The sequence below is a fragment of the Phyllopteryx taeniolatus genome, chromosome 10 (assembly GCF_024500385.1).
Source record: "Phyllopteryx taeniolatus isolate TA_2022b chromosome 10, UOR_Ptae_1.2, whole genome shotgun sequence".
NCBI classification, from domain to species: domain Eukaryota; kingdom Metazoa; phylum Chordata; class Actinopteri; order Syngnathiformes; family Syngnathidae; genus Phyllopteryx; species Phyllopteryx taeniolatus.
Window position 1 is genome coordinate 4,359,693 of NC_084511.1, and position 26,485 is coordinate 4,386,177.

A 26,485-nucleotide genomic window follows, 5' to 3' on the forward strand; every position below is an offset into this window, starting at 1 on the left:
TGGGAACAGGTGGGTGTCAAGATTGGGTATAAAAGGAGCTGGGACAGGGTCATATTTACCACAGTGTTACATCACCTATTTTTTAACAACATTCAATAAACGTTTGGGAACTGAGGACACTAATTGTTGAATCTTTGTAGGTGGAATTCTTTCCCATTCTTGCTTGATGTACACCTTCAGCTGTTCAACAGACCGGGGTCTCCGTTGTCGTATTTTACGCTTCATAATGCGCCACACATTTTCAATGAGAAACAGGTCTGGACTGCAAGCAGGCCAATCTAGTACCTGCAGTCTTTTACTACGAAGCCACGCTGTCGTTACACGTGCAGAATGTGGTTTGGCATTGTCTTGTTGAAATAAGCAGAGGCGTCCATGAAAAAGACGTTCCTTAGATGGCAGCGTATGTTTCTCTAAAACCTGTATGTACCTTTCAGCATTAATGGTGCCTTCACAGATGTGTAAGTTACCCATGCCATTGCCACTAACACAGCCACATACCATCACAGATGCTGGCTTTTGAACTTTGAGTCAATAATAGTCCAGATGGTTCTTTTCCTCTTTGGCCCGGAGGACACGACGTCCACAATTTCCAAAAACAAGTTGTCATGTGGACTCGTCGGACCACAGAACACTTTTCCACTTTGCATCAGTCCATCTTAGATGAGCTCAGGCCCAGAGAAGCCGGCGGCGTTTCTGGTTGTTGTTGATAAATGACTTTTGCTTTGCATAGTAGTGTTTTAAGTTGCACTTACGAATGTAGCGCCAAACTATATTTACTGACATTGGTTTTCTGAAGTGTTCCTGAGCCCATGTGGTGATGTCGTTTTTTGATGCCGTGCCGCCTGAGGGATGAAGTTCACAGGCATTCAAAGTTGGTTTTCGGCCTTGCCGCTTACATGCAGTGATTTCTCCAGATTCTCTGAACCTTTTGATGATATTATGGACCGTAGATGATGAAATCCCTAAATTCCTTGCAATTGTACGTTGAGGAACATTGTCCTTAAACTGTTCGACTATTTTCTCACCCACTTGTTCACAAAGAGGTTAACCTTGCCCCAGCTTTGCTTGTGAATGACTGAGCAATTCAGGGAAGCTCCTTTCATACCCAATCATGGCACCCACCTGTTCCCAATTAGCCTGTTCGCCTGTGGGATGTTCCAAGCAGGTGTTTGATGAGCATTCCTCAACTTTCTCAGTCTTTTTTGCCACCTGTCCCCGCTTTTTTGGAACGTGTTGTAGCCATAAAATTGTAAGTTAATGATTAGTTGCTAAAAACAATAAAGTTTATCACTTTGAACATTAAATATCTCGTCTTTTGTAGTGTATTCAATTAAATATAGGTTGAACATGATTTGCAAATCATTGTATTCTGTTTTTATTTGTTTAACACAACGTCCCAACTTCATTGGAATTGGGGTTGTACAAGCATTACAGGCAAACGCACGTAAAGAACAAGATATAGGGCAAATGACTGAACTCGTAATGCGAGTGTGAAATGAGTTGCAGCATGGTGAGAGAGAATAAAGTTGGGACTTGTGTGAGATTGCTAAACAACCCCAAGTTACTATACACCGATTTGTACTTTCTAGTAATCACTGCAATGTTTTACTCACGATCGTAGATTGCCTGGTCTGGAGATGGTCTTTCTCAGTTGTCTCAGGAGGAAAGGAGGCCAGTATACCGTATTTTCACGACGCTCTTAAGACGCTCTTAAAAGTCTTAAAATTTCTCCAAAATGGACGGGGCGCCTTATAATGCGGCGCGCCTTATGCGTGCAGCGAATTCCAATATCTATAAATGTTGTTGTGTGATGAGCGCTCCGCTCGATTTTTAAGCATTTCCTGCCGACACGCTGCTTACGCAGAGGAAACGCGGACGTGGCTGAGGTCAGGGGAAGGACGCTAAAGCCACGCCCCCAGTAGGGATATAGCGCCAGGTTTTTTTTTTTTTTCCTTTTTTTTAAATTTTTACCGCTTTACCGACTGGGAGCATTTCCGGGGTGTGCATTGTGCAAAACAACATCGGTTTGGCTAAGGACCCCCGAGCAGCCGCGAGAGAATTCAAGATCAACGAATCCATGGTTCGCAAGTGGAGGAAGCAGGAAAACAAGCTTCGCCAAGTCAAGAAGCTGAGTTTTCGGGGGAAAAAAGAAAAAGAAAACGCAGAAACAAGGCGAGGTGGCCCAATTTGGAAAACCAACTCGAGCAATGGATTAATGAGCAAAGAATAACTCGGAGCTTGCCATCATTCCGGGAGGCTTGACGAACCGCTGGACATCGATGTAAACAGGGCGTTCAAAGTGAAGTTGCGAGCGGCATGGAAGCGATGGATGACAGATGGTGAACACAGTTTTACTAAGACTAGGAGGCAGCGCCGGGCGAGTTACGCCACAATATGTGAATGGATTGTGGATGCTGGGCTAACGTGTCTGCATGCACTGTTGTTCGAGCTTTCGCACGGCAAGGAGACTGACTCAAACCTGGCGTGTTTGATTGAGAACTTGCCCAGCTGTTCATTTCGGATACAGAAATGAGGACTTTGATGGATTTGTGGATGAGGATTGATCAAAAAATAACGTGAGTCGATTGTTAAATACTTCAATAAAGTACAACCGATCTCAGTTTTGCTCCCGCTGCCTTTTTAAAAACATTTTTTACATGCTACCGTATGTTTTAAGCTGGCGTAAGTTTTACCATGCCTGCCTGACTTTGGGGGTGGGTTGTTGGAGGCTGCTGTTGTGGTCTGGACATGGACCAGAACGACCCACCTACTATTACAGGGGCCTAAATATTGAGGATGGCTACAATCATTTTCTTCTGTTTTTCTGGATCACCGAACAAAAACTGGTACCCCGTTGGTCTAATTTTTATGTGTATTCGCCTATCGGCATCTTGCATGTTGTTGTTATGTGTAACCTTTTTTTAACCCCTTACAATTAACAACTCAATGGCCTACAATTAACCCCCTTTCTTTTGTAAATGTGGCCATTTTTGCCAGATTAGCGGTACACAGACGTGACACGCGTTAAGTGCTTGACTGATTGTCTAACAGGGACATCGGAATGTGGTCGTCCACTTGAATGCTCAGCTTGTAAAAAAGGATTATCAAAACAAGTTTTGATCAACACCACCTTGTGTGATGTTGAAAGTAGCATAGGCAAGTTGATGATTATTTTTCACAAAATAATGGCAAAACAGTCAACAGGCCTCCCTCCTATTTCTTCTGTAGTCCATATTCAAGTGGCCTTGTGCAAAACTGCCATTGACATTCTGATTTTTCAATATGGTTTTATTTCATTTTTTGTTTAGTGTTTTATTGCGGTACACTTTTTATATTTTTTTGAAAGCACTACTTTCATGTGTATATGAATGGTATATGTGTGTGATATATACAACCCCAATTCCAATGAAGTTGGGACGTTGTGTTAAACATAAATAAAAACAGAATACAATTATTTGCAAATCATGTTCAACCTATATTTAATTGAATACACTACAAAGACAAGATATTTAATGTTCAAACTGATGAACTTTATTTTTTTTAGCAAATAATCATTAACTTAGAATTTTATGGCTGCAACACATTCCAAAAAAGCTGGGACAGGTGGCAAAAACGACTGAGAAAATTGAGGAATGCTCATCAAACACCTGTTTGGAACATCACACAGGTGAACAGGCTAACTGGGAACAGATGGATGCCATGATTGGGTATAAAAGGAGCTTCCCTGAATTGCTCAGTCATTTAAAAGCAAAGATGAGGCGAGGTTCATCTCTTTGTGAACAAGTGGGTGAGAAAATAGTCGAACAGATCGCACGGACACAACAAATGCACAAAATATCAACACAAGGTACGTTCGGAAATTCAGTCCGACGCGCTCACCGTGCTCCGAGATTGTGGTACTGAGAGACAGAGCGAGCTCCATTTTCTATAACTTTACTAATGAAAGTGTTGGCTATTGGCAGGGATACGTCAGTAACTATAAATTATATGTTCATAAAAAGGTCTAGGCGTATATCTGTAATGGGATCTATTGAACAAAAGTGTATGCAGTGTTGTGTAAGCATAAAGCCAGTAATTTTTATCAACTTATTCAGGTAAAGGCAAAGCAACATCAGTTCCCTTTGAGTAACTGTGTCGAGAGTAATTGCCTCATTTACAGAACAATGGTGAGAAGAATGATGAAAAAAACTGAACGAGCCAGCTCTTTGGGCATGCAAATTAGAAAAGCCAAATTGCTGGGCTGTTAACACCTGAGCTGGGCTCTTCTTGAGGTATTATAGGTAGAAAAGCCAAATGTCTGGGCTTTGGGCATTCTAGTGTTAAAACACATGCAAGTGGTCATGATGCTGTTCCAGTCTTTCTTCCTGGTATCATTCTTCCACACAGTCAGCTGTGGATTTCTGTGCATAGCCTGTGCATCATCTGTCGTCGGTGTGACACAAGGTCAGGGCAGGCATGTGTACTTCCTTGTTGGTTGTTGTTTGTGATCTTCACCATGAAGAGCATTTTGGCACTCGTTATCTTAGCAAGCAGGCATGGTGGCCATGAGAAGTACGAAAAAACTGACAAAACACACAGGGCTGTTATGGTCTCTGTGTATGCCTTGTTTACACTATAGTGCCGCTCATGTTGTCCACTGTGAACAACAGTTACAGGATACATGCTGAAGAGCTGCTTTGTTGCTCATACCCATTGGGAGATTGATGAAAAGTGTTAAGGACGTAATATAATGTCAATGTTCAATAGATCATGGAACCTTCAATCGTCCTTGCGTGTTCGTTTTCTTTGTCCAGAGAGAGAGGAAAAAACAAGACACCAACGTGCTGAGTCTCAGGGTGAAATCAATCAACTGCCCACCAGAGTACAGGTTCAGTGAATGACACACCTTGTTTATTTGCGCTAACTACTTTTATACACGTCAGAAGGTTTCGTTATGACTGTTCAGCAGAAGGTTTTGATATATGTTTAGCAGAAGGTACCTCTGGCCTTGGGTGTTTTCAGAAAAGGGAGTCATCCTAAGAACATCATTCTTCAGTAATCTACCTTGGGTGCTGTAAAGAAGAAAAGGGAGTCATCCTAAGATGTGGGCACCCCTCTGGCCTTGGATGTTTTGGAAATTGAACTTAATTGTTAAAGAAAGGAACATACCTTCATGAGTACAAATAGAACAATCCAACAATTCCCCTGTTTACATAGTTGAACTATGTAACATAACCTAAGCAGTACTACTCTATGTGGAAGGCTATCAGAGGATATATAAACAACGTAGTCATGAGCTAAGCATTCTTCATAAGGCAGTACTACTCTTGAGACAGGCCAAAAACCTCCCCATATATTGATTTGAGGAGGGAAAAAGACAAGTCCCGTAACATGCTAAGAGAAAAGACACTGTATATTCTTAATCAATAATTCATCCTTCTGGACACGACGTCGTCTTGTGTGAGCAGAACTTCAGGAGTAGGAGCTCCTTCGGAGGTCATCAACATCTGTGATTCCGGCTGGTTCATATTCTTTTCCACCACTCCCGTGACCATCTTGACACACAGTGTCCTCGTACATGGAATAATACAGCATCCGAAAAGCAATAACAAAGTAACAGCAGTAACAATAGCAATTATAAATGTAATTACAAGGTGTTTCCATTTTCCAAACCACGCTGTAGCCCAATCTTCCAGGGGGTTGGAAACGCCTGTTGAATCTGCCATTTCAGCAGCCAAAGTTTGTAACCCATGTAGGGCTCTCGTTACTTTTCCATCCGGGGCTGTGTTGTTGGGAATAAAAGTACAACATTGTGGACCAAACATTGCACAAACACCATTCTTTTCGGCAACGATCATGTCAAGGGCCATGCGGTTTTGAATTCCCATTAGGGAAGTGGGGGCCAATTGTTCAGCTAAGCCTTCAATGGCATCACTGGTTAAGTTTACTGCTCTTTGCAAATGGTAATACACAAAGTTGATCCTATCCACATTCTTGTTTGGAGTTACTGAGAACAATGCAGAGATGATGGGCATATTTTCAAATCCTGCTGCAATTTGATCAATCAGTTTGTATTCATTTGGAACTCCTCGGGGAACTCCAATGCCATCTATGTATGTGGTTCTGTCCTCTGACCAATTATCGCTGAATGATCTCTTTGACCTCACATTAGTTTCTGTTTTTGGTCTCATTATTTGATCCTTGGCGAAAATTACAGTGGTTGACGCCACATATGAAATCATTGTACATGTCCCTTTCCATTTGTCAGGTAATACAGCTCGTACTACATTAATTTCACACATATATGCCAAATCACCTAAAGACCTTTTGCTCAATATCGTAATATTTCCCCATGTAGTGACATCTATTATATTATGACAAAATGGAAATACCCCCACATATTTAGTTTTGTTCTGGTTAATTCTGTCATGCTTTAAACAAGTGTAATTTCCTTCTGCATAATGGGCCATGAGTGGTACTGTACTTTTAGGTAATTTTGGCCACATATTCTCATACTTGGCGCATCGAGAGCTAACATTATGGTTTATTTTGTATATTTCAATCATGCAATTTAGTGAATCAATATCCATAATTGGTCCTGGAGCTGAACATACAGTGGGTTGTGCGGCTGCACACATTATAAAATCCCCAAAATTGCCAAGTCGGGCCATTTCTTGTAAGTAGGCTATCCACAGGTTTTGTTGTGTGTATCCTGTGGCTAAAGCTAAAATTTGACCTGATGTAATTTTGTCTGTGTTGAAAATTTCCACTATGCTAGGTGGGTTGTTAAGTATTTGTACGAGAGGCGGGGTACACCCTGAACCTTCCCTGGTCTCTAACCAGAGGGATCCTTCACTTCTACACATAAATAACACTGTATTTGTCTCGTCCAGCAAGACCTTCCCTGGTTTCTAACCAGAGGGATCCTTCACTTCTATTTACCTTTTAATACTGGTAAATCTTCCCTGACCGTCGTCAGAAGGTAACCTTCCCCAGTCGTCACTGGAGGATAACCTTCTCCAATCTGTCGTGATTGGAGGGTAACCTTCCACAACCTTTGTTGTAGGATTTCTCTATCTCGCGAGTCACACAAAACTTATGATTAGAAAAGATTACTTGTCTCGGACTCACAAATAATTTGGTAACTGTTAATTTGCAGAATTTTGTTAAAAAGGTCTCTGGTTACCTTAGTTTGTGAGCGCTGTGTTTGTGAGTCCAGGCCAAGTAGTTGATGACCAAAATTAACCTCTCCTTTCGGACAAATCACGACGCAGGGTCACCATCTGTTAAGGACGTAATATAGTGTCAATGTTCAATAGATCATGGAACCTTCAATCGTCCTTGCGTGTTCGTTTTCTTTGTCCAAAGAGAGAGGAAAAAACAAGACACCAACGTGCTGAGTCTCAGGGTGCATTCAATCAACTGCCCACCAGAGTGCAGGTTCAGTGAATGACACACCTTGTTTATTTGCGCTAACTCCTTTTATACATGTCACAAGGTTTCGTTATGACTGTTCAGCAGAAGGTTTTGATATATGTTTAGCAGAAGGTACCTCTGGCCTTGGGTGTTTTCAGAAAAGGGAGTCATCCTAAGAACATCATTCTTCAGTAATCTACCTTGGGTGCTATAAAGAAAAGGGAGTCATTCTAAGAACATCATTCTTCAGTAATCTACCTTGGGTGCTATAAAGAAGAAAAGGGAGTCATCCTAAGATGTGGGCACCGCTCTGGCCTTGGATGTTTGGAAATGGAACTTAATTGTTAAAGAAAGGAACATAACTTAATGAGTACAAATAGAACAATCCAACAGAAGTACACAAGGAAGTTGGATGCTTAAAATCAGGAGACAGTTTATGCAGTGGATACTCTTAAGGTCAAACGGAAGACGGCCCAGAAGATGGCATCAGACCCGTTGGCATTGCTGCAAATATGATAGTTGAATCACGATGTTGTGGTTCTGTGGCAAGATGAGATGGAGGTGTGCGAACAAGGTCACAGACCACTCTGAGGCACTATTCGGAACAAAGAAGACTCTTTCCTGATACGGTTTGTCCTGGTAGTTTTATGGGAGGTGTTCACAACTGGGGGTGAGGTGGTCACCATGAGGGATGGCTCACCTTATGTCTGCAATGTTGTTGTTTTCCCACTTCGGCCCAGTAAGGTCTTCTCTTGACCGTTTGCGAAGCAAATCAACCATTTTAGAATTAAATCTTTAAAGAAATACAGAAGAGAGAGGATTGAAAATGGTTACAAATTAAATTTGTTCTTGAGGTACAATCCCAAAATTAAAGGTACAATATAGTGTCCGTTTCCCAGAGTAATAAAATAGCTAGAGTATTTAACATTCACAAGAATGTTACTCTTCATTATTTTCCCTCACTGATGGAAAAAACATTTCAACGTTTTTTTTAAAAACATTTTGGGGAGCCTAATCATAAACAAATACAAATTTTAAGAAAATAAGAACCTTAAAGAGAACCATACAAATGACAAGATGATAAATATAAACGACCGAAAGAAAGTCACAATGCAAGGTTACAGAGGTTTCTATGCATCCTGAGGTAGCCGGCAATGTTAATGCAATTGTCTTTGTAATATTAAATAAATGTTTTTCTTTTATCCCAAGGTATTCAGAATCAGAATCATCTTTATTTGCCAAGTATGTCAAAAAAAAACAAGGAATTTCTCTCCGGTAGTTGGAGCCGCTCTAGTACGACAACAGACAGTTCATTTACAAAGAACACTCTTGAGAGGTCTGGTCGCGGGGGCAGTAGCTTTAGCAGGGACGCCCAGACTGCCCTTTCCTCAGCCACTTCATCCATCTTTTCCAGGGGGATGCCGAGGCGTTCCCAGGCCAGCCGAAGGATGTAGTCTCTCCAGCGTGTCCTGGGTCGTCCCCGGGGTCTCCTCCCGGTGGGATGTGCCCGGAACACCTCACCAGGGAGGCGTCCGGGAGGCATCCGAATCAGATACCCCAGCCACCTCATCTGGCTCCCCCGCGACTCGACCTCGGATAAGCGGTAGAAGATGGATGGATGGATGGATGGATGGATGGACTTTTGAGACATAAAGACTTTGACAAAAACAGTCACTGAGCAATAAAGGGTTGCTAGTTATCTGGTAATGGTAATGGCAATTTTTTTTTTACAATTGTGCAAAAAGATGCAGTCCTCTGGCACTTACAGCAGTTTGAAGGACTAATATAGCAATAGTCTGTTGCAATGACCATTGTGCAAAAGGCGCCGAGACTTCAAGGAATGTATGCAGTTTAAAGTGACTAGTAGTGCGATAATCTGGGACAATGTTGATTGTGCAAATGTTGCAGATACTCCACAGTCAGTGTGCAAATGGTGCAGATGCTACTCTGGAATGAGTGGCCAGTATCGGTCAACAGATATGCACATAGTGCAGCGTGGCAAGACTACTACAGTGAGTGCACGAGTAATATATAATTGGCCCGACAGAAATGTGACAGCAAACTCAAGACAAACAAATTGGCAGCATTTTGCAATGGAATTATAGGTTAGCTGTTTAAGAAGTTGAGCGCAAGAGGGAAGAAGACGTTGGAATGTCTGCTAGTTCTAGTTTGCATTGATCGGTAGCACCTACCTGAGGGAAGGAGCTGCAGGAGCCGGTGACCGGGATGTGGAGGGTCCAAGAGGATTTTGCACGCACTTGTTTTAGTTCTGGCAGCGTGCAAGTCCTCAAGGGTTGGTAGGGGGGTACCGACAATCTTTTCAGCAGTTTTGATTGTCAATTGCAGTTGGAGTTTGTAATTTTTTGTAGCAGCACCAAACCAGACTGTGATAGAAGAACACAGTACTGACTCAATGACCGTTGTGTGGAACTGCCTCAGCAGCTCCTGTGGCAGGCCCTACTTTCTCAGAAGCCGCAGGAATTACATCCTCTGCTGGGCCTTTTTGAGGACGGAGTTGATGTTGATCGCCCACTTCAGGTCCTGAGAGACTGTAATTCCCAGGAAATTGAAGGTCTCGACGGTTGACACAAGGCAACTGGACAGCGTGAGGGAGCAGCTGTGGCGAAGCATGCCTCCTGAAGTCCACGATCAGCTCTACAGTCTTGAGCGTGTTCAGCTCCAGGTTGTGTCGGCCGCACCACAACTCCAGCCGCTCCACTCCCTGTCGATATGCAGACTCGTCATTGTCCTTGATGAGGCCGATGACAGTAGTGTGATCTGCAAACTTCAGGAGTTTGACAACCGGGTGCGCTGAGTTGCAGTCATTCATGTAGAGAAAGAAGAGCAGCGGAAAGAGGACACATCATTGGGGTATCCAGGTGATGATGGTGCGTGTGGATGAGATGGTGCCCCCCAGCCTGACCTGCTGTGTCCTGCCCGTCAGGAAGCTGTAAATCCACTGGCAGATGGCAGGTGAGACGCTGAGCTGGAGAAGCTTGGTGGAAAGGAGATCAGGGATGATGGTGTTGAACGCTGTGCTGAAGTCCACGAACAGGATCCTCGCGTAGGTCCCTGCACTGTCGAGGTGTTCTAGGATGAAGTGCATTCCCATGTTGACTGCATCATCTGCAGACCTGTTCGCACTGTAGGCAAACTGTAGGGGGTCCAGCAGGGGACCTGTGATGCTCTTGAGGTGGTCCAGCACGTGACATTCAAAGGACTTCATGACCACAGATGTCAAGGCGACAGGCCTGTAGTCATTTAGACCCGAGATTGTAGGTTTCTTGGGGACTGGAATGATGGTGGAGCATTTGAAACAAGATGGTACTTCACACAGTTCCAGAGATCTATTGAAGATCTGTGTGAAGACTGAAGCGAGCTGGTCCGTGCAGGATGGGGACACATGGATGGTTAACGCAGAAGGCAGAGGTGTGATTGTGGTCGGTGGTGTGTGAAAGTGTCGTTTTCAAATCTGCAGTGGAAGGTATTCAAGTCGTTGGCTAGTGTGCTATTGTTCTCAGGTTGTGGGGAGCATCGCTTGTAATCGGTCAGCAATTGGAATGCATGCCAGACTGATTTAGAGTTACACTGTTTTTCCAACTTTGCAATGTTAATTTCTTTAGTCAGCTGGTTTCTAGCTCGATTATACAGGGCCCTGTCCCCGCTTTGATATGCGTCCTCCTTAGCTTGGCGAAGTTGCTCAAGTGTGGAAGTGAACCACGGCTTGTTGTTGTTGAATTTGCAAAATGACTTTGTTGGTACACACTCATCTTCACAGAAACTGATATAGGCTGTGACAGTGTCCGTATATTCATCCAGGCTGCCAGCTGAATTTTCAAAGACACTCCAGTCTGTCCAGTCTAAACAGCTTTGAAGTTCCATCTTTGCTTCTTTGGTCCACCTTTTCACTGTTTTCACTGTAGGCTTCGCGGATTTAAGTTCTTGCCTGTATGTCGGTATTAAGTGAATTAAGCAGTGATCAGATGAGCCCAGAGCTGCACAAGGTTTGCCACGGAACGTGTTATTTAGCATAGTATAGCAGTGGTCTAAAATGTTATTTTCCCTGGTGGGACAGTCGATGTACTGCTTGTATTTAGGGAGTTCGTGGTTGAGTTTAGCTTTGTTAACGTTCCCGAGAATAATGAGGGGGGAGTCTGGGTGTTTTTTTAAAATTTCGTTTACTTGTTCGGTGAAAATTAGCAGTGCGGCGTTCGTGTTAGCTTGAGGCGGAATGTAGACACTAGCGAGTATGAAGGATGCAAACTCACGAGGCGAGTAGAATGGCTTACATTTCAAAAACAGCGACTCCAAATGCGGGCTTAAGTGTGTGCTGAGCTCCATGACGTCCGTACACCGATTTTCGTTGATATAGAAGCATATCCCGCCACCTTTTGCTTTCCCAGATGATTTCATGTGGTGGTCTGTCCGGTGAAGATGGAAGCCGGGAAGCATGACGGCGCCATCGGGTACAGCCTCACGAAGCCAAGCCTCCATAAAGCACATGGCGGCGGAACGTCCGAAGTCTTTACTGGTCTTTATCAGAAGATGAAGCTCGTCCATTTTGTTGGGTAGGGAGCGTAGATTCGCGAGGTGGATCGACGGAAACGCCAATCTGTATCCTTCTCTCGGAGCTTCACCTGGATGCCGGCTCGCTTCCGTCTGTGGCGTCGCCTCCGCCTCCATGCGCCAAAGAGTGCGGTCGCTGCTCCGGTAACTCAAAGAAAAAACTGAGCGAATTTGCGTAAGTTTGTGAAAGAAAGTCCGGAGTAGCCTCCTTGATGGTTAGCAAGTCTCCCCTTGTGTAAGTGAGTCATGTAATGTCTCCAAAGACGAACGAACAACACAAAAACAAAAACAATACTAGAGAGTATGTAACCGAGGCGTCCACACAGGGAGGCGCCATCTTGATCAATCCAGTCTCAACCGGGAGTTGACTCATTCCATAACACGATACCTTTTACAGGGAACACTCAAACAACTTTTGAACTTTACAGAGTTAGAATCTGGGAAATGAGTCATCATCATTCTTCATCCCTCCATTGTCCATACTTCTTATCCTCACTATGGTCACGGGTGTGCTGGCGCCTATCTCAGATGACTCTGGGCGAGAGGCGGTATACACCATGGACTGGTCGCCATCCAATTGCAGGGCACATAGAAACAAACAACCCTTTGCACTCACATTCACACCTACGGACAATTTGAAGTCTTCAATTAACCTACCATGCATGTTTTTAGAATGTGGGAGAACATGAAAACTCCACACAGGCCAGATTTGTAGAACTGTGAGGCAGATGTGCTAACCAGTCGATCACCATGCCGCCCATCATCATTCTTTTTCCTTAAAGCCAGTCTTTATGATAACAAGGGATGACATCACAGGTCTCTGGCCTTTTTTTCAATCCCAAATTGAAATCACAGCACTTAGCCTGGTCTTTTTCCAATTGCAACAATTGGAATCACAGGTCTACAGCTTGGTCTCTTTCAGTCCCAAATCAACAGGCCTCGAAAAACTATCAGTCCGTTTAGTCACAGGAAAGCACGTCAACCTGGTCCTCCTCTGGGACAATAGCTCTCCTACCTGTTTGCTTTATTTATAGGCCTATTCACAAAATTGACCATGTGTTATTCCCAATTAACCAAAACCCTAAAAATAGTAGTAATTCTACACTTGGTGGAAGAACCATTTGAAGACTTTGGCTTTGCCAAAAACATAAACCTCATGATCATTAAATCGGTTGAGAAATTACGTTAATTTTAAGTTACGACTTAATTTCATTGTCCATGTATTGTCTTGGAGGAGGACGTCGACCTCCCCAACATGACCGCACCGCATTCACGTTGGTTAGCCGGGCTGCTACAGGACACTGGCGTAGCTAGTGTAAATATCTATGTTTGTGACATTCTCTAGTGTAATGTGGATGCTTAAGTTGCCATGTGGTTCCTTTGAAAGTTTTAGTTGATTGGCCGAAAAAGGAACAAAAACACAGCCAATGACAGCCAGTATGCTACTTTACTGTCATAGCACCACACCCCAACACCCCCGAGCTGCTAGGGGGATTTTTGCCAGAATCAACCCAGATTTTAACACAAAGTGAAAGGTTTTATGGCCCCTACTATTGTTAATTGAAACTTGGAGTGACTTCCTCATGACTTCAATCTACATTTTATGGGGGGGGGGGGGGGGGGGGGGGGATAATAATCACACATTTCTAATAAGAGCGTTTCTTTATTTTTATGCGACTTGTGTAGGTCGACTTGTTGCTGGTTTTCTCATGGCCAGCCACATATTTGTTAGTTTACCTTACTTAACTGCATGAACCCTTGTTGCACAATCCAATAGTGTATGTAACCCAGTTAGCAGTATAAGTAAGATGACAGAATTAATATTATAATTATTTGGGTCTTGTCGTTGGGGCCCTTAGCAAATCTCGCAAGTCCACTTGTCCATCACGACAAAATATCCAGAAGGATGTATATGAATGTTCGTCCTAACATGACTAACTGTCCAGCTGGGAATGTGCAGTTGAGTGTGTGACTATTTCTTCTCAAGGGTTCTTGGGTTAGCACACCGTCCAAAATGATGTGGAATTGTGAATTGGTCCTCAAATTCGTCTTACATCAAAAAACCTGAAACAATAAATAAACTAACTCAACTGCAAATAAAATAGGCAAAATTTCTCTTTTCTCTTTGTTTTAAATGTAGGTTTTCGTCCTTTGGTAACCGAGATGTACACATAGGTTACGTGTAAATCTTTTGTCTCTACCATACTCTAATGACTTGCACTGAACGGAACCATCCAGGGATGCAAAGTTTGGGCAGTAGCTGCTGATAGACAGCCTCAAACACACTTCGAAATGATCAGGGATGGTACTTGGAATTATGATCTGAATTTGGGAAAAGGCTGACTCACATAAAGTGCAGACGGATAATGCAGTCAAGAAGGGAGTACATATCCTCATTTTTTGGTACTTTTTTTGTGTAATTTCCAGAACTGTCCATGAGCTCTGGACTTCAGCTGAATTTTGGCTTGTAGTGTCAGAATCTCATCCTCCACTTGTAGAAGAGTTGAGGTGAAACCGTATTGTAATTTTTTATGTTTGTGAACAATCGCAACATCTTCCTGAAAGGGGTAGCACCTGAATATAGCAGTTGGCAATTACTGACCCCTAGGTCAGTGGGGAATGTCCAGTGGAGCAAGCTGATCCATAATTGAATCGGAGAGTCCATGCAAAAAAGCGTCAAGTAGATCCACATCACTCCACCCATTCATAACAACTAGAGTGCAAAACTCAATTGCATAGTCCGACACTCTGCATTGATATTGTGTTAGATTTACCATTACCATGCCTTTTTTTCCTTAGAGTTACTGAAGAGTTGAAGTGAATTACAAATGTCTGACTTAGGTGACCACTCAGCTATTGCCCAATCGGCTGCTATCCCGGTCATGTGAGAGTTCATGAATGCCACCTTAGATTGTTCAGTTGAGTACATGGTGGGTTGGTGACTGTAGTGCAGACCACATTGCACCAAAAGAGGCCTGCAGCCTGCAGAGTCACCCAAGATTTTTTCTGGAGCAGCCAGTCGAATCGTCACATGGGTTTTGGGCACAACCGGCACGGAATTGGTGGGGTCGATGGAACCAAGAGTCCAGCTCCCATCTGGGTCAGTAGTCATTGGAGTTGGTCTCACATCAAACTCACTTGCTGTGTGACTGATGCCTGGAACTCGCCCTGTCAGCTGCTCCTCATGTTGCAAATGACTTCCTTGATTCCACAATGTGCTCCTGTGTGCTTCTGAATCAACTGTGTCCTTTCTGGTCAGATTGTACTGCCAAGGATGCAAAAAGGACCCAAATGCATGATTTACAGGTTTAAAAACAAAACAGTAGATGAATTGAGCATTCAATAGGATCTTTTGAAGTTCAAACAAAAATCACTCCAATGCAGAAATCACAACAGTCTATAACCAGAGTAACAAAAAATATCACAGCAACGCGATGTAAAAGCAAAACAAGAAAAGTAAGAACAAATCTCAGCAAAAATTTAAAAACTAAGGACAAAAGTAACAATGAAAATTCTCAGTAAAAACTGGACTCAACGAGCAACCTCAGAAAGCACAATAAACAAAAAGCATGCTTACTACAAAGGCGTGTCAGGATACAAGACGTTCTGACAAAGGACATGGGTAAACAGACTATTTATACACCATGGAAAAGGACACAGAGGGATATGGTCACCATGACAAGAAGACGAGCATGAAGTAAAGCTTCTGAAACCAGATGAAACAATTACTCCAAAATAAAAGATAATCAGCACAGAGTGAAAGGCAGTGTTCAACCTCCTGCTCTGTGATCCCTTTGAAAGCCCTTAAGTCTTAAAAGCCACTGACAGCGGCTTAATAGCCAGTGCGAACAACAGCGGGGATAGCTGACAGCCTTTCCTAGTGCTGCAGAAAAGACAAAATGGTCTTGAATGCTGTGTGTTCATACACAAAGAAGCGTAGGGTGAGAAATAGAGTATCTTAAGCCAGGAGATGAAGCTTGCACTTGTTAGAGGTTAGGAAAAGAGAACAAAGAAAAGTTGCAGTCCGGTTATAACCTGCCGGCCGTACAAACAAATTTTTTGGGGGGGACGAAATGCGCTTACAAATGAAGTTTGATTGATTGATTCATGATTTCAGTGTTTCGGCTTTTGGTTTTCTGCCTTGGATCCCTGTTTCGATTTTTGGTTTCGGTCAAGAAAGTTGTAAATTTAGGTCAGTGCTTTTGCTATAGTGTTTAGGCCAGCACAGAAGGCTCTGAAGGCCCTACTGGACGCCACTGATATATACTGTATAAAATATATTACCAAAAGTATTCGGTCATCTGCCTTGAATCAAGATATGTATTTAGGTGACATCCCATTCTTAATAGGGTTTCATATGACATCGGTCCACCCTCTGCAATTATAACATCTTAAACTCTTCTGTAAAGGCTTTCCAAAAGAGTGTGTTTATGGGAAATCTTTACAGAAGCGCATTTGTGAGGTTACACATTGATGTTGGATGAGAAGACCTGGCACTCAGTCTCCCCTTTAATTCATCCTAAACTATTCTATAGGGTTGAGGTCAGGATTGTGCAGGCCAGTCAAGTTCATCCACATCACACTCTCTCATCTGTCTTTATTAACCTTGATTTGTGCAATGATGCACAGTCATGTTGCAACAGGAAGGGGCCATCTCCAAACGGTTCCCACAAAGTTGTAAAGGTCCAAAATATTAGCCCCTGAGCTCTAGTTAAAGGAAATCTGAATGCTTTCAGCATACTAGGAGATTTTGGACAGTCAAACAGTTTGAGGATTACCCCTTCCTTTTGCAACATGTCTGTGCACCGGTGCATAAAGCAAGGTCCATAAAGGCATGGATGACAGAAATTGGTCTGGATGAACTTGACTGACCTGCACAGAGTCCTGCCCTCACTCAACCCAATAGAACATCTTTGGGTTGATTTCGAATGGACATTGAGCCAGGCCTTCTCGTCCAAAATCAGTGTGTGACCTCACAAATATGCGCTCGGAAGAATGGGCTAAAATTCCCATGAACTCATTCCTAAACCTTATTAAAAGCCTTCCCACAAGAGCTGAAGCTGTTAGAGCTGCAAAAGGGTAGACCACCATCATATCGAACCATATGGATTTAGAATGGGATATCACTTAAAATCCTATGTGAGTCAAGGCAGGTGAGTGAATACTTTTGGCAATATGGTCTATATCATTGATAATTAGAAGGTATTGAGCATGAGCAATGTTAGGGATACAATGTAATTTTTATTATTTCAACAGTAACTGAAGACACACAATTAAAGCGTTAGGTCAATGTCACACGGCAGACGTGAAACTTGTTGGGATAAAAGGTTGATTACACTGGTCAACAACATCTATTGTATAAGATTTTTTAGCTGAATAAGACAGTTTTGATATGCTGAATCCAAATATCACATCGGTTTTGCTCAATCAGGTCAACTTTTTGAAGTATGGCCACATCTTTTTGTTTATATGTACAGGTATTTTCACATGAGAGGTTCAAATAAATGGAGGTGCATGCCGTGAAATTTGAAGAATGATGACGTAACATTCAATTTGTAGGTTCTTTTACCAATGTCTACTATTCAATTTACAGTAAGCAAAGTTTGTAACATTTGATTAATAAACTGTTAACAAATTGGCATAAAACCCTGACCTGAAAAAGAGAAACAGATGTCATTTTCTGAATCAGCAATGTAAAATTGTCCTAAATTAGATGAAAAAACAGACAACTTACAACAACAAAAAAATGTAAAAGTTTTATCCATAGAACTCATAAGAACTATTGTATTAATCATGAGTAATCAAATGCTGAAGAGTATTACTAATTCTCACATTGTTTATATGTATAGATGTGAGTGTGATCAGGGTCCAATAGGAAACGTGTATGTTTGTATCAAATCCAGTACGTCACCTTTGTGTAGACTGTGAGTGTTACTGTGCTTCTGAAGCTGTTTTTTTCTCATCCTAAGAAAAAGTCACAAGTGCCAAGGCGGAAGAGTATTAACCTCAAACTCAAACCAATTTTAACCAGTATTTGTTGTTCAGAACATTATTAAATACTTTCTACCCAGGGTGTGTAACGTGTTAAAAATGTCACTTCCTCAAAAAAGTCATGAGACCTGACCATCTTCGTAAAAGTCACTTTCCCAAACTGTCAGGAGACGTGACCATCTCGTGGTGTGGTGTAACATTGGGCAACTCTGGCTAGCTTGTGATCACGAGTCATGAAGTATGAGTGCCCCAGTGGAACAATACTGACTACCTAAAACTCAAACCACTTGAGCCAGACATTTTGGGTACTTTCCACCTAGGGGCTATCTAAACGCCCCTCCATCCATCCATTTTCTTCTGCTTATCCAAGGTCGGGTCGTGGGGGCAGCAGGATCAGCAGGGAAGCCCAGACTTCCCTCTCCCCAGCCACTTCCTCTCGCTCTTCCGAGGAGTTCCCGAGGCGTTCCCAGGCAAGCCGAGAGACGTAGTCTCTCCAGCGTGTGCTGGGTCGTCCTCCCGATGTGACGTGCCCGGAACACCTCACCAGGGAGGCGTCCAGGAGGCATCCTAAACAGATGCCCGAGCCACCTCATCTGGCTCCTCTCAATGCGGAGGAGCAGCGGCTCTACTCTGAGCTCCTCCCGGATGACCGAGCTTCTCACCCTATCTCTAACGGAGAGCCCGGACACCCTGCGGAGGAAACTCATTTTGGCCGCTTGTATCCGGGATCTTGTTCTTTCGGTCACAACCCACAACTCGTGACCATAGGTGAGGGTAGGAATGTAGATCGACCGGTAAATCGAGAGCTTCGCCTTTCGGCTTAGCTCCTTCTTCACCACAACGGACCGATACAAAGTCTGCATCACTGCAGACGCTGCACCGATCCGCCTGTCAATCTCCCGTTCCATTCTTCCCTCAATCGTAAACAAGACCCCAAGATACTTGAACTCCTCCACTTGGGGCAGGATCTCATCCCCACCCTTATCCGACTGTGGACCATGGTCTCAGATTTGAAGGTGCTGATTTTCATCCCAGCCGCTTCACACTCGGCTGCGAACCGCTCCAGTGAGAGTTGGAGATCACGGCTTGATGAAGCCAACAGAACCACATCATCTGCAAAAAGCAGAGATGCAATTCTGAGGCCACCAAACCGCACCCCCTCTACGCCTCGGCTGCGCCTAGAAATTCTGTCCATAAAACTTATGAACAGATTCGTTGACAAAGGGCAGCCTTGGTGGAGTCCAACCCTCAGCGGAAACGAGTCCGACTTACTGCCGGCAATGCGGACCAAACTCTGACTCCGGTCGTAACAGCCTGTATCAGGTGGTTCAGTACCTCATACTCCCAAAGCACCCCCCACAGGACTCCACGAGGGACACGGTCGAACGCCTTCTCCAAGTCCACAAAACACATGTAGACTGGTTGGGCGAACTCCCATGCACCCTCGAGGACCCTGCCGAGGGTGAAGAGCTCGTCCACTGTTCCACGGCCAGGACGAAAACCACACTGCTCCTCCTGAATCTGAGATTCGACTTCCCGACGGACCCTCCTCTCCACCACCCCCTGACTAGACCTTACCATGGAGGCTGAGGAGTGTGATCCCCCTGTAAGTGGGAACACACCCTCCGATGTTGCAGAGGTGTGTCAACCAGGACAGCCCCACAACATCCAGAGCCTTTTGGAACTCCGGGCGAATCATCCACCCCCGGGGCCTTGCCACCGAGGAGCTTGGGACACACAAACCCCTCCACCACAATAAGGTGACGGCTAAAGGAGAGGCATATAAACGCCCATCTGTATAAATACAGGACTTTAAGATAGGTTCCTAGCTGTTCCCCATTTGGACTCTTATCCCGTTCACCACGTTTTTGGGTGCTGCAAGGATGTACCAATCCTTTTTGGATGAGATTGAAAAGCTTCAGAACAGCGGCGGCTGAACAAGGAATTAATTTAGAGTCTTGGAATATGCCTGTCAGTACTATTTCCTTTTTTAAATAATGCTAAATCTGGACACCTCTGAAGAATGCTCAGTGTGAATGCAACATGAACCGCTGAGGATATACAGATTTCTCGGTCCAAGGACAGCTGAAAGTCTTTCAAGTTTGTGGCGCATCACTAGGAAGCGACTGACTTGACCACTTGTCATCAGTGAAATTGGATTAACCCCATGCGGTGAACGTTTGCTTTTGGAATCTTTCTCCTTTCCTTGGGACGTTGCCTGGGACATAAAATGTCTTTTTTTGTTTGGAATACTTTGTATTTCTTCCAAAGAGAAACACACTTTCTCCTTTTCCAACAAATGAGAATTGTTTTGCAGGAAATTAATAAAGTGGGGGCGGCACGGTGAAAGACTGGTTAGCACATCTGTCTCACAATTCTGAATACCCGGGTTCAAATCTGACCTCGCCTTGTGGAGTTTGCATGTTCTCCCCATGCCTGCGTGGCCTTTCTCTGGGTACGTCGGTTTCCTTCCACATCCCAAAAACATGCATGGTAGGTTAATTGAAGACTCTAAATTGCCCATAGGTGTAAATGTGAGTGTGAAAGGTTGTTTGTTTATATGTGCCCTGCGATTGGCTGGCAACCAGTTCAGGGTGTATCCCGCCTCTCTCCCAGAGTCAGCTGGGATAGACTCCTGCACGCCCACAACCCTAGTGAGGATAACTGGTACGGAAGATGAATGAATAAATGAATAAGGTCTTGCTGGCCTGAGTTCTCCTTTTCATTTTTCTGAGTGAGTAATCACTGCTGTAAAAAGTTCCATTGTAAAAATACGTTAACCTATTTTTATTCCTATTCGCTGCTTGTAGGCCCTTTCCAAAAACCTGTCCATTAAATCTTTTTGCTACCATTGAGAGTGTCACTTTAATTCTTCTGTGATGTGAAAGACAAACAAAACAAATTTCACAATTTCCTACAGATTATTCCGACATAGATTAATCTAAACGAACAAGTTCTGATAGTCGATTTAGACTGACAAAACCTATTATCAGTATTTTACAATTGCTACCAATCAATACAGAGTGAGTGGCCTTAAAGTGGCACGGTTATCACTGCCCCGGTCCTTCAGAAAGTTACTCGGATTAGGTGTGGTTTGAGAGAAGCGGGTTTGGCGCCTCACAGAAGGTGTTATCGCGCTCAACTCCGACTGAATCTAGCCCCATCATTTTAATTATAAACCCATTGTGTAAGTTGCAAGGTTCAAGGGGCCTTTTAACCCTTTAAACAGAGAGTCGGTCAGGGTTTCCTTGTATTGGGAAAACTAATATATGTACATTGAGGCCCTGGGTAAACAAGCTTTAACATTGTCTATTCCTGTATTAGACAGTTGTAGTGTTCTGTCTGTCTCCCCCTCTCTCCCTCTTTTCTCTCTCTCCTTATTATTGATCAAGGCAGACGACCGCCCCACACTGAGTCTCGGGTCTGCTTGAGTTTTTTTCCCCAAGACTGAGTTTTTCCTTGCCTCCGTTACCTAGTGCTTGCTCATGTAGTGTTCAGTTGGTGTTTTAATAAGTGAGGAGTGTGGTTCTAGAGCTGCTCGATGTGCAAAGTGACCCAAGACATTTGTTCTGATTTGGCAATATATAAATAAAATTGAATTTAATTGTTCATTTGCTGGATGAGTTTGTGTATCTTAAACAAATCTTTTGTTCTCTGCAGTTTGAGCCACTGGAGCAGATAGCAGTGGACATTCCCTTTCTGATGTTAACAGAGGTCCAGTCATCATCCCCCTGGCCCCTGCTCTTGGCTTCCTCATCTCTGCAGAATATAGGAATAACAAACACACAACACCACGAGTTCCAGTTGCAGGACGGTACATACATAATTTTAATTATTAGATATTTTTTGTATTCTACTAGTTCGATACTTTGGTTTTTGGCCTACAGCCTAAATTGCAAAGGGACTACCCAAATTTTATTGCTGGCCTTATTTTTTTTGGGCGGGGGGGGAGATAAAAATCAATGTGTGATTTTCTGTCAAATCATGTTCAACCTATATTTAATTGAATACACGACAAGATATTTAATGTTCAAACTGACAAACTTTATTGTTTTTAGCAAATAATCATTAATTTGGAATTTTATGGCTGCAACACGTTCCAAAAAAGCTGGGACAGGGTCATGTTTACCACTGTTTTACATCACCTTTTCTTTTAACAACATTCAATAAACGTTTGGGAACTGAGGACACTAATTGTTGAAGCTTTGAAGGTGGAATTCTTTCCCACTCTTGATGTACAGCTTCAGCTGTTCAACAGTCCAGGGTCTCCCTTGTCGTATTTTACACTTCATAATGCGCCACACATTTTACAATGAATGAAGAAAGACACATTTACAAAGAATACAATGATTTGCAAATCATGTTCAAACTATATTTAATTGAATACACTACAAACACAAGATATTTAATGTTCAAACTGATAAACTTGATTGTTTTTAGCAAATAATCATTAACTTTGAATTTTATGGCTGCAACATGTTCCAAAAAAGCTGAGACAGGTAGCAAAAAAAGACTGAGAAAGTTGAGGAATGCTCATCAAACACCTGTTTGGAACATCCCACAGATGAACAGGCTAATTGGGAACAGGTGGGTGCCATGATTGGGTATAAAAGGAGCTTCCGTGAATTGCTCAGTCATTCACAAGCAATGATGGGGCGAAGTTTACCTCTTTGTGAACAAGTGTGTGAGAAAACAGTTTAAGGACAATGTTCCTCAACGTACAATTGCAAGGAATTTAGGGATTTCATCATCTACGGTCCATAATATCATCAAAAGGTTCAGAGAATCTGGAGAAATCACTGCATGTAAGCAGCAAGGCCGAAACCAACATTGAATGCCCGTGACCTTCGATCCCTCAGGCGGCACTGCATCAAAAACTGACATCAATGTCTAAAGGATATCACCACACTTCAGGAACACTTCAGAAAACCAATGTCAGTAAATACAGTTCAGCGCTACATCCGTAAGTGCAACTTGAAATTGTACTATGCAAAGCAAAATCTATTTATTAACAACACCCAGAAACGGCGCCGGCTCCTCTGGGCCCGAGCTCATCTAAGATGGACTGATGCAAAGTGGAAAAGCGTTCTGTGATCTGACGAGTCCACATTTCAAATTGTTTTTGGAAATTGTGGACGTCATGTCCTCCGGGCCAAAGAGGAAAAGAACCATCCGGACTGTTATGGACTCAAAGTTCAAAAGCCAGCATCTGTGATGGTATGTGGCTGTGTTAGTGGCAATGGCATGGGTAACGTACACATCTGTGAAGGCACCATTAATGCTGAAAGGTACATACAGGTTTTGGAGAAACATATGCTGCCATCCAAGCAACGTCTTTTTCATGGACGCCCCTGTTTATTTCAACAAGACAATGCCAAACCACATTCTGCACGTGTTACAACAGGGTGGCTTTTTAGTAAAAGAGTGCAGGTATGAGGCTGGCCTGCCTGCAGTCCAGAACTGTCTCCCATTGAAAATGTATGGCGCATTGTGAAGTGTAAAATAGGACAACGGAGACCCCGGACTGTTGAACAGCTGAAGCTGTACATCAAGCAATAATGGGAAATAATTCCACCTACAAAGCTTCAACCATTAGTGTCCTCAGTTCCCAAACGTTTATTGAATGTTGTTAAAAGAAAAGGTAATGTAACACAGTGGTAAACATGACCCTGTCCCAGCTTTTTTGGACCATGTTGCACCCATAAAATTCCAAGTCAATGATTATTTGCTAAAAACAATAAAGTTTATCATTAAATATCTTGTCTTTGTAGTATATTTAATTAAATATAGGTCGAACATGATTTGCAAATCATTGTATTCTGTTTTTATTTCTGTTTAACACAACGTCCCAACTTCATTGGAATTGGGGTTGTAGTTTCAGTAGAAAAGAAACTATGCACAAAAGTATACTGTGTCATTTATGTGGTCTACTAGTATTTAAATGCACTGTAGTATTTAGTAGGTAACAGTCCAGACTCCAAACATGACAAAATCATTACTTTTCATGCACACTTATACTGTGTCATTGCCACATTCCTAACAAAATTATTGGAAAGTTATTTTAAACATTTTTTTTATCAAAATATGGGTTTGTCTTTCTTTTTTTCAGTGCATTAGTTTAAACAACATACGTTGTTGGTGTACACCCGAAGTTTGTCCCTTCAGACTAATCATAGCTCTCTACTCCTCCCTCTCCCCCCAAGTATATTCTGTTGCAATGTGCATTTTTTTTCATTCTGAAGAGCAATATAGTAAACGCAGCAAGTGTACATTATTTCCTGTGTCCTCATACATAGTTATCATAAAAGGAGATAAGTTTACAACAAACTGGACTGCTCAATTTGTTGTTAGAAGGATTATAATTTACTGTAACATTGTTTCTAATCTTATTAGCATGTCCAACCAGGTCACTCTGGTTGGACACGTGACGTTTATGTCGATGTGCGCATGTCACACGGCTGTTCTCCATTTTCTACATGTCGTTTACTGTACAACAACTGCTGTTGTCACTCTGGAATTACTCCGCCACCACCTCGTATTGGATCCGCCCTCTGTCGTTACAGCCTGCTGCTGTCCGAATTGAGCATTTTTCAGTTTGAATGTGTTAGCCGTCGTGGCTCGCCAGTGCCTCATGTAAAAAAATAGATGGTTTGGTCAATGGCGCACTGCGCTCTGCTCAGTGCAGTGTGAAAATACCTTTATACAGCATTTTTCTGGCCATGGTGAAATTAGCCGGTTTTGGCTGAGGACCCTTTTGAGGACTAAATTGGATGGACGGATAGATGGATGCACGTTTAAGATATTTTATGGTTTAAAGAGTGGCACAGTTGCAGTTGGGAGTGTAGGTGCAGACACATCTGATGTGTTTTGTAATCCCAATTTACAACTGTAATTAATTAATAATCTGGAATGTGAGCTATGAAAATAGCCCTTGGCACTGGCTAATGAAATAGTGCAAACAAAAACAAAAAATAACTGATGATACAAGTATATTCTGCAAAAAACTTTTTTCCAACTTACCTTAATGCTTTAAAACAATAAAATGTCATCATGTGGAACATTTCAGGGGCTAAATCACTCTGTATATGTTGATGACACTAAAACAACCAAACCAAGAGAACCTAATAAATCAGGTTTTAAGGCATTAGTTTAACTGTGTGCTATTGTGTTCAGTGATTCTGCAGAAAGATGAATGTGCAAGTGAATGTTTCTGTCTTCGGTGTCCACCACTGGCCAACAACAATAACGCTGTGGCTACTGGACAGTACCTCATATCATGGAGAAGGTACATGCACCCACACACACGTACACTCACACACTTATTTCCCAATTTAATTCAACCCAACTCAAGTTTATTTGTATAGCCCATTATCACAAAATAGTCTCAAAGGGCTTCACAGGCCCACAGTTGGCAATGATTGACGGCATCCCCTAATCTAACAACCCCCCCCACCCCCCAATCCGTACAGCAAGATGCTGTACAATGTACATTAAAATGGCAAAAGAGTCCATGAAAGAGAAAAGGCGCGGCAGGTCGACTCCTTCGGGAAAGTGTTTCTGCCTCAGGACCTGGCCCAGTCGGTCAAAGCAGAATCCTCGATGGCAATGACTCCAAGGAAAGTGGTCCACTTCAGATCTTATCCCAGTTGGTCGGTACAGAACCCAAACAGCAACAGTCTCACATTCGGTCAACGTCACCTAGTCCTCTCTCCGAGCAGGAGATAAGGGGGAGGAGATATGAGAAACGGATAACTGCAAGATAGAATGGCAGTGGTGTTGTAGATCGGATAACGAGAACTTCAAATGTTTTAAAGTTGATGTTTAGGCTAGTGCTAAGGTTGCAAACGGAGTTGGAGATGAGGGCAATGCCTTCTCCCTTTTTAATAGGACGTGCAACGTGAACTCACAAAGTTTGGGGGAGACGCCTCATTACGTGGTGAAAACTCAATTGTTTTTAATCAAGTTCCACAAAGAGCAGTCATATTAAAAGTCTCTGATAAGATCATTGACTGGCAAAGCTTTTGAGGAAAGTGATCTAATATTCATAAGACCAATTTTCATTGAAGTGGGCTGATCAGTTCTATTTGCGCCCAGAGTATTCTTAGTAGTAATAATTATTTTGCATCGTCTAGAACCCGTATTATACAACCCCAATTCCAATGAAGTTGGGATGTTGTGTTAAACATAAATAAAAACAGAATACAATGATTGCCAAAACATGTTTGACCTATATTTAATTGAATACACGACAAAGACAAGATATTTAATGTTCAAACTGATAAACTATTGTTTTTAGCAAATAATCATTAACTTTGAATTTTATGGCTACAACACGTTCCAAAAAATCTGGGACACGGTCATGTTTACCACTGTTTTACATCACCTTTTCTTTTAACAACATTCAGTAAACGTTTGGGAACTGAGGACACTAATTGTTGAAGCTTTGAATGTGGAATTCTTTCCCACTCTTGCTTGATGTACAGCTTCAGCTGTTCAACAGTCCGGGGTCTCCCTTGTCGTATTTTACACTTCA

The 26,485-nt window shown here is 42.8% G+C and overlaps 1 protein-coding gene across 6 annotated transcripts in view; it reads left to right on the forward strand.

Annotated features, from left to right (window-relative positions):
- Window positions 1-26,485, forward strand: part of trappc11 (trafficking protein particle complex subunit 11) — a 178,816-nt gene that overhangs the window by 132,098 nt on the left and 20,233 nt on the right. For all 6 annotated transcript variants that reach the window (XM_061787998.1, XM_061787993.1, XM_061787995.1 and 3 more), the window contains 2 exons: window positions 21,613-21,766; window positions 25,126-25,237. In XM_061787998.1, the coding sequence (XP_061643982.1) occupies window positions 21,613-21,766; window positions 25,126-25,237 (266 nt within the window). The remainder of the gene's footprint in view (window positions 1-21,612; window positions 21,767-25,125; window positions 25,238-26,485) is intronic.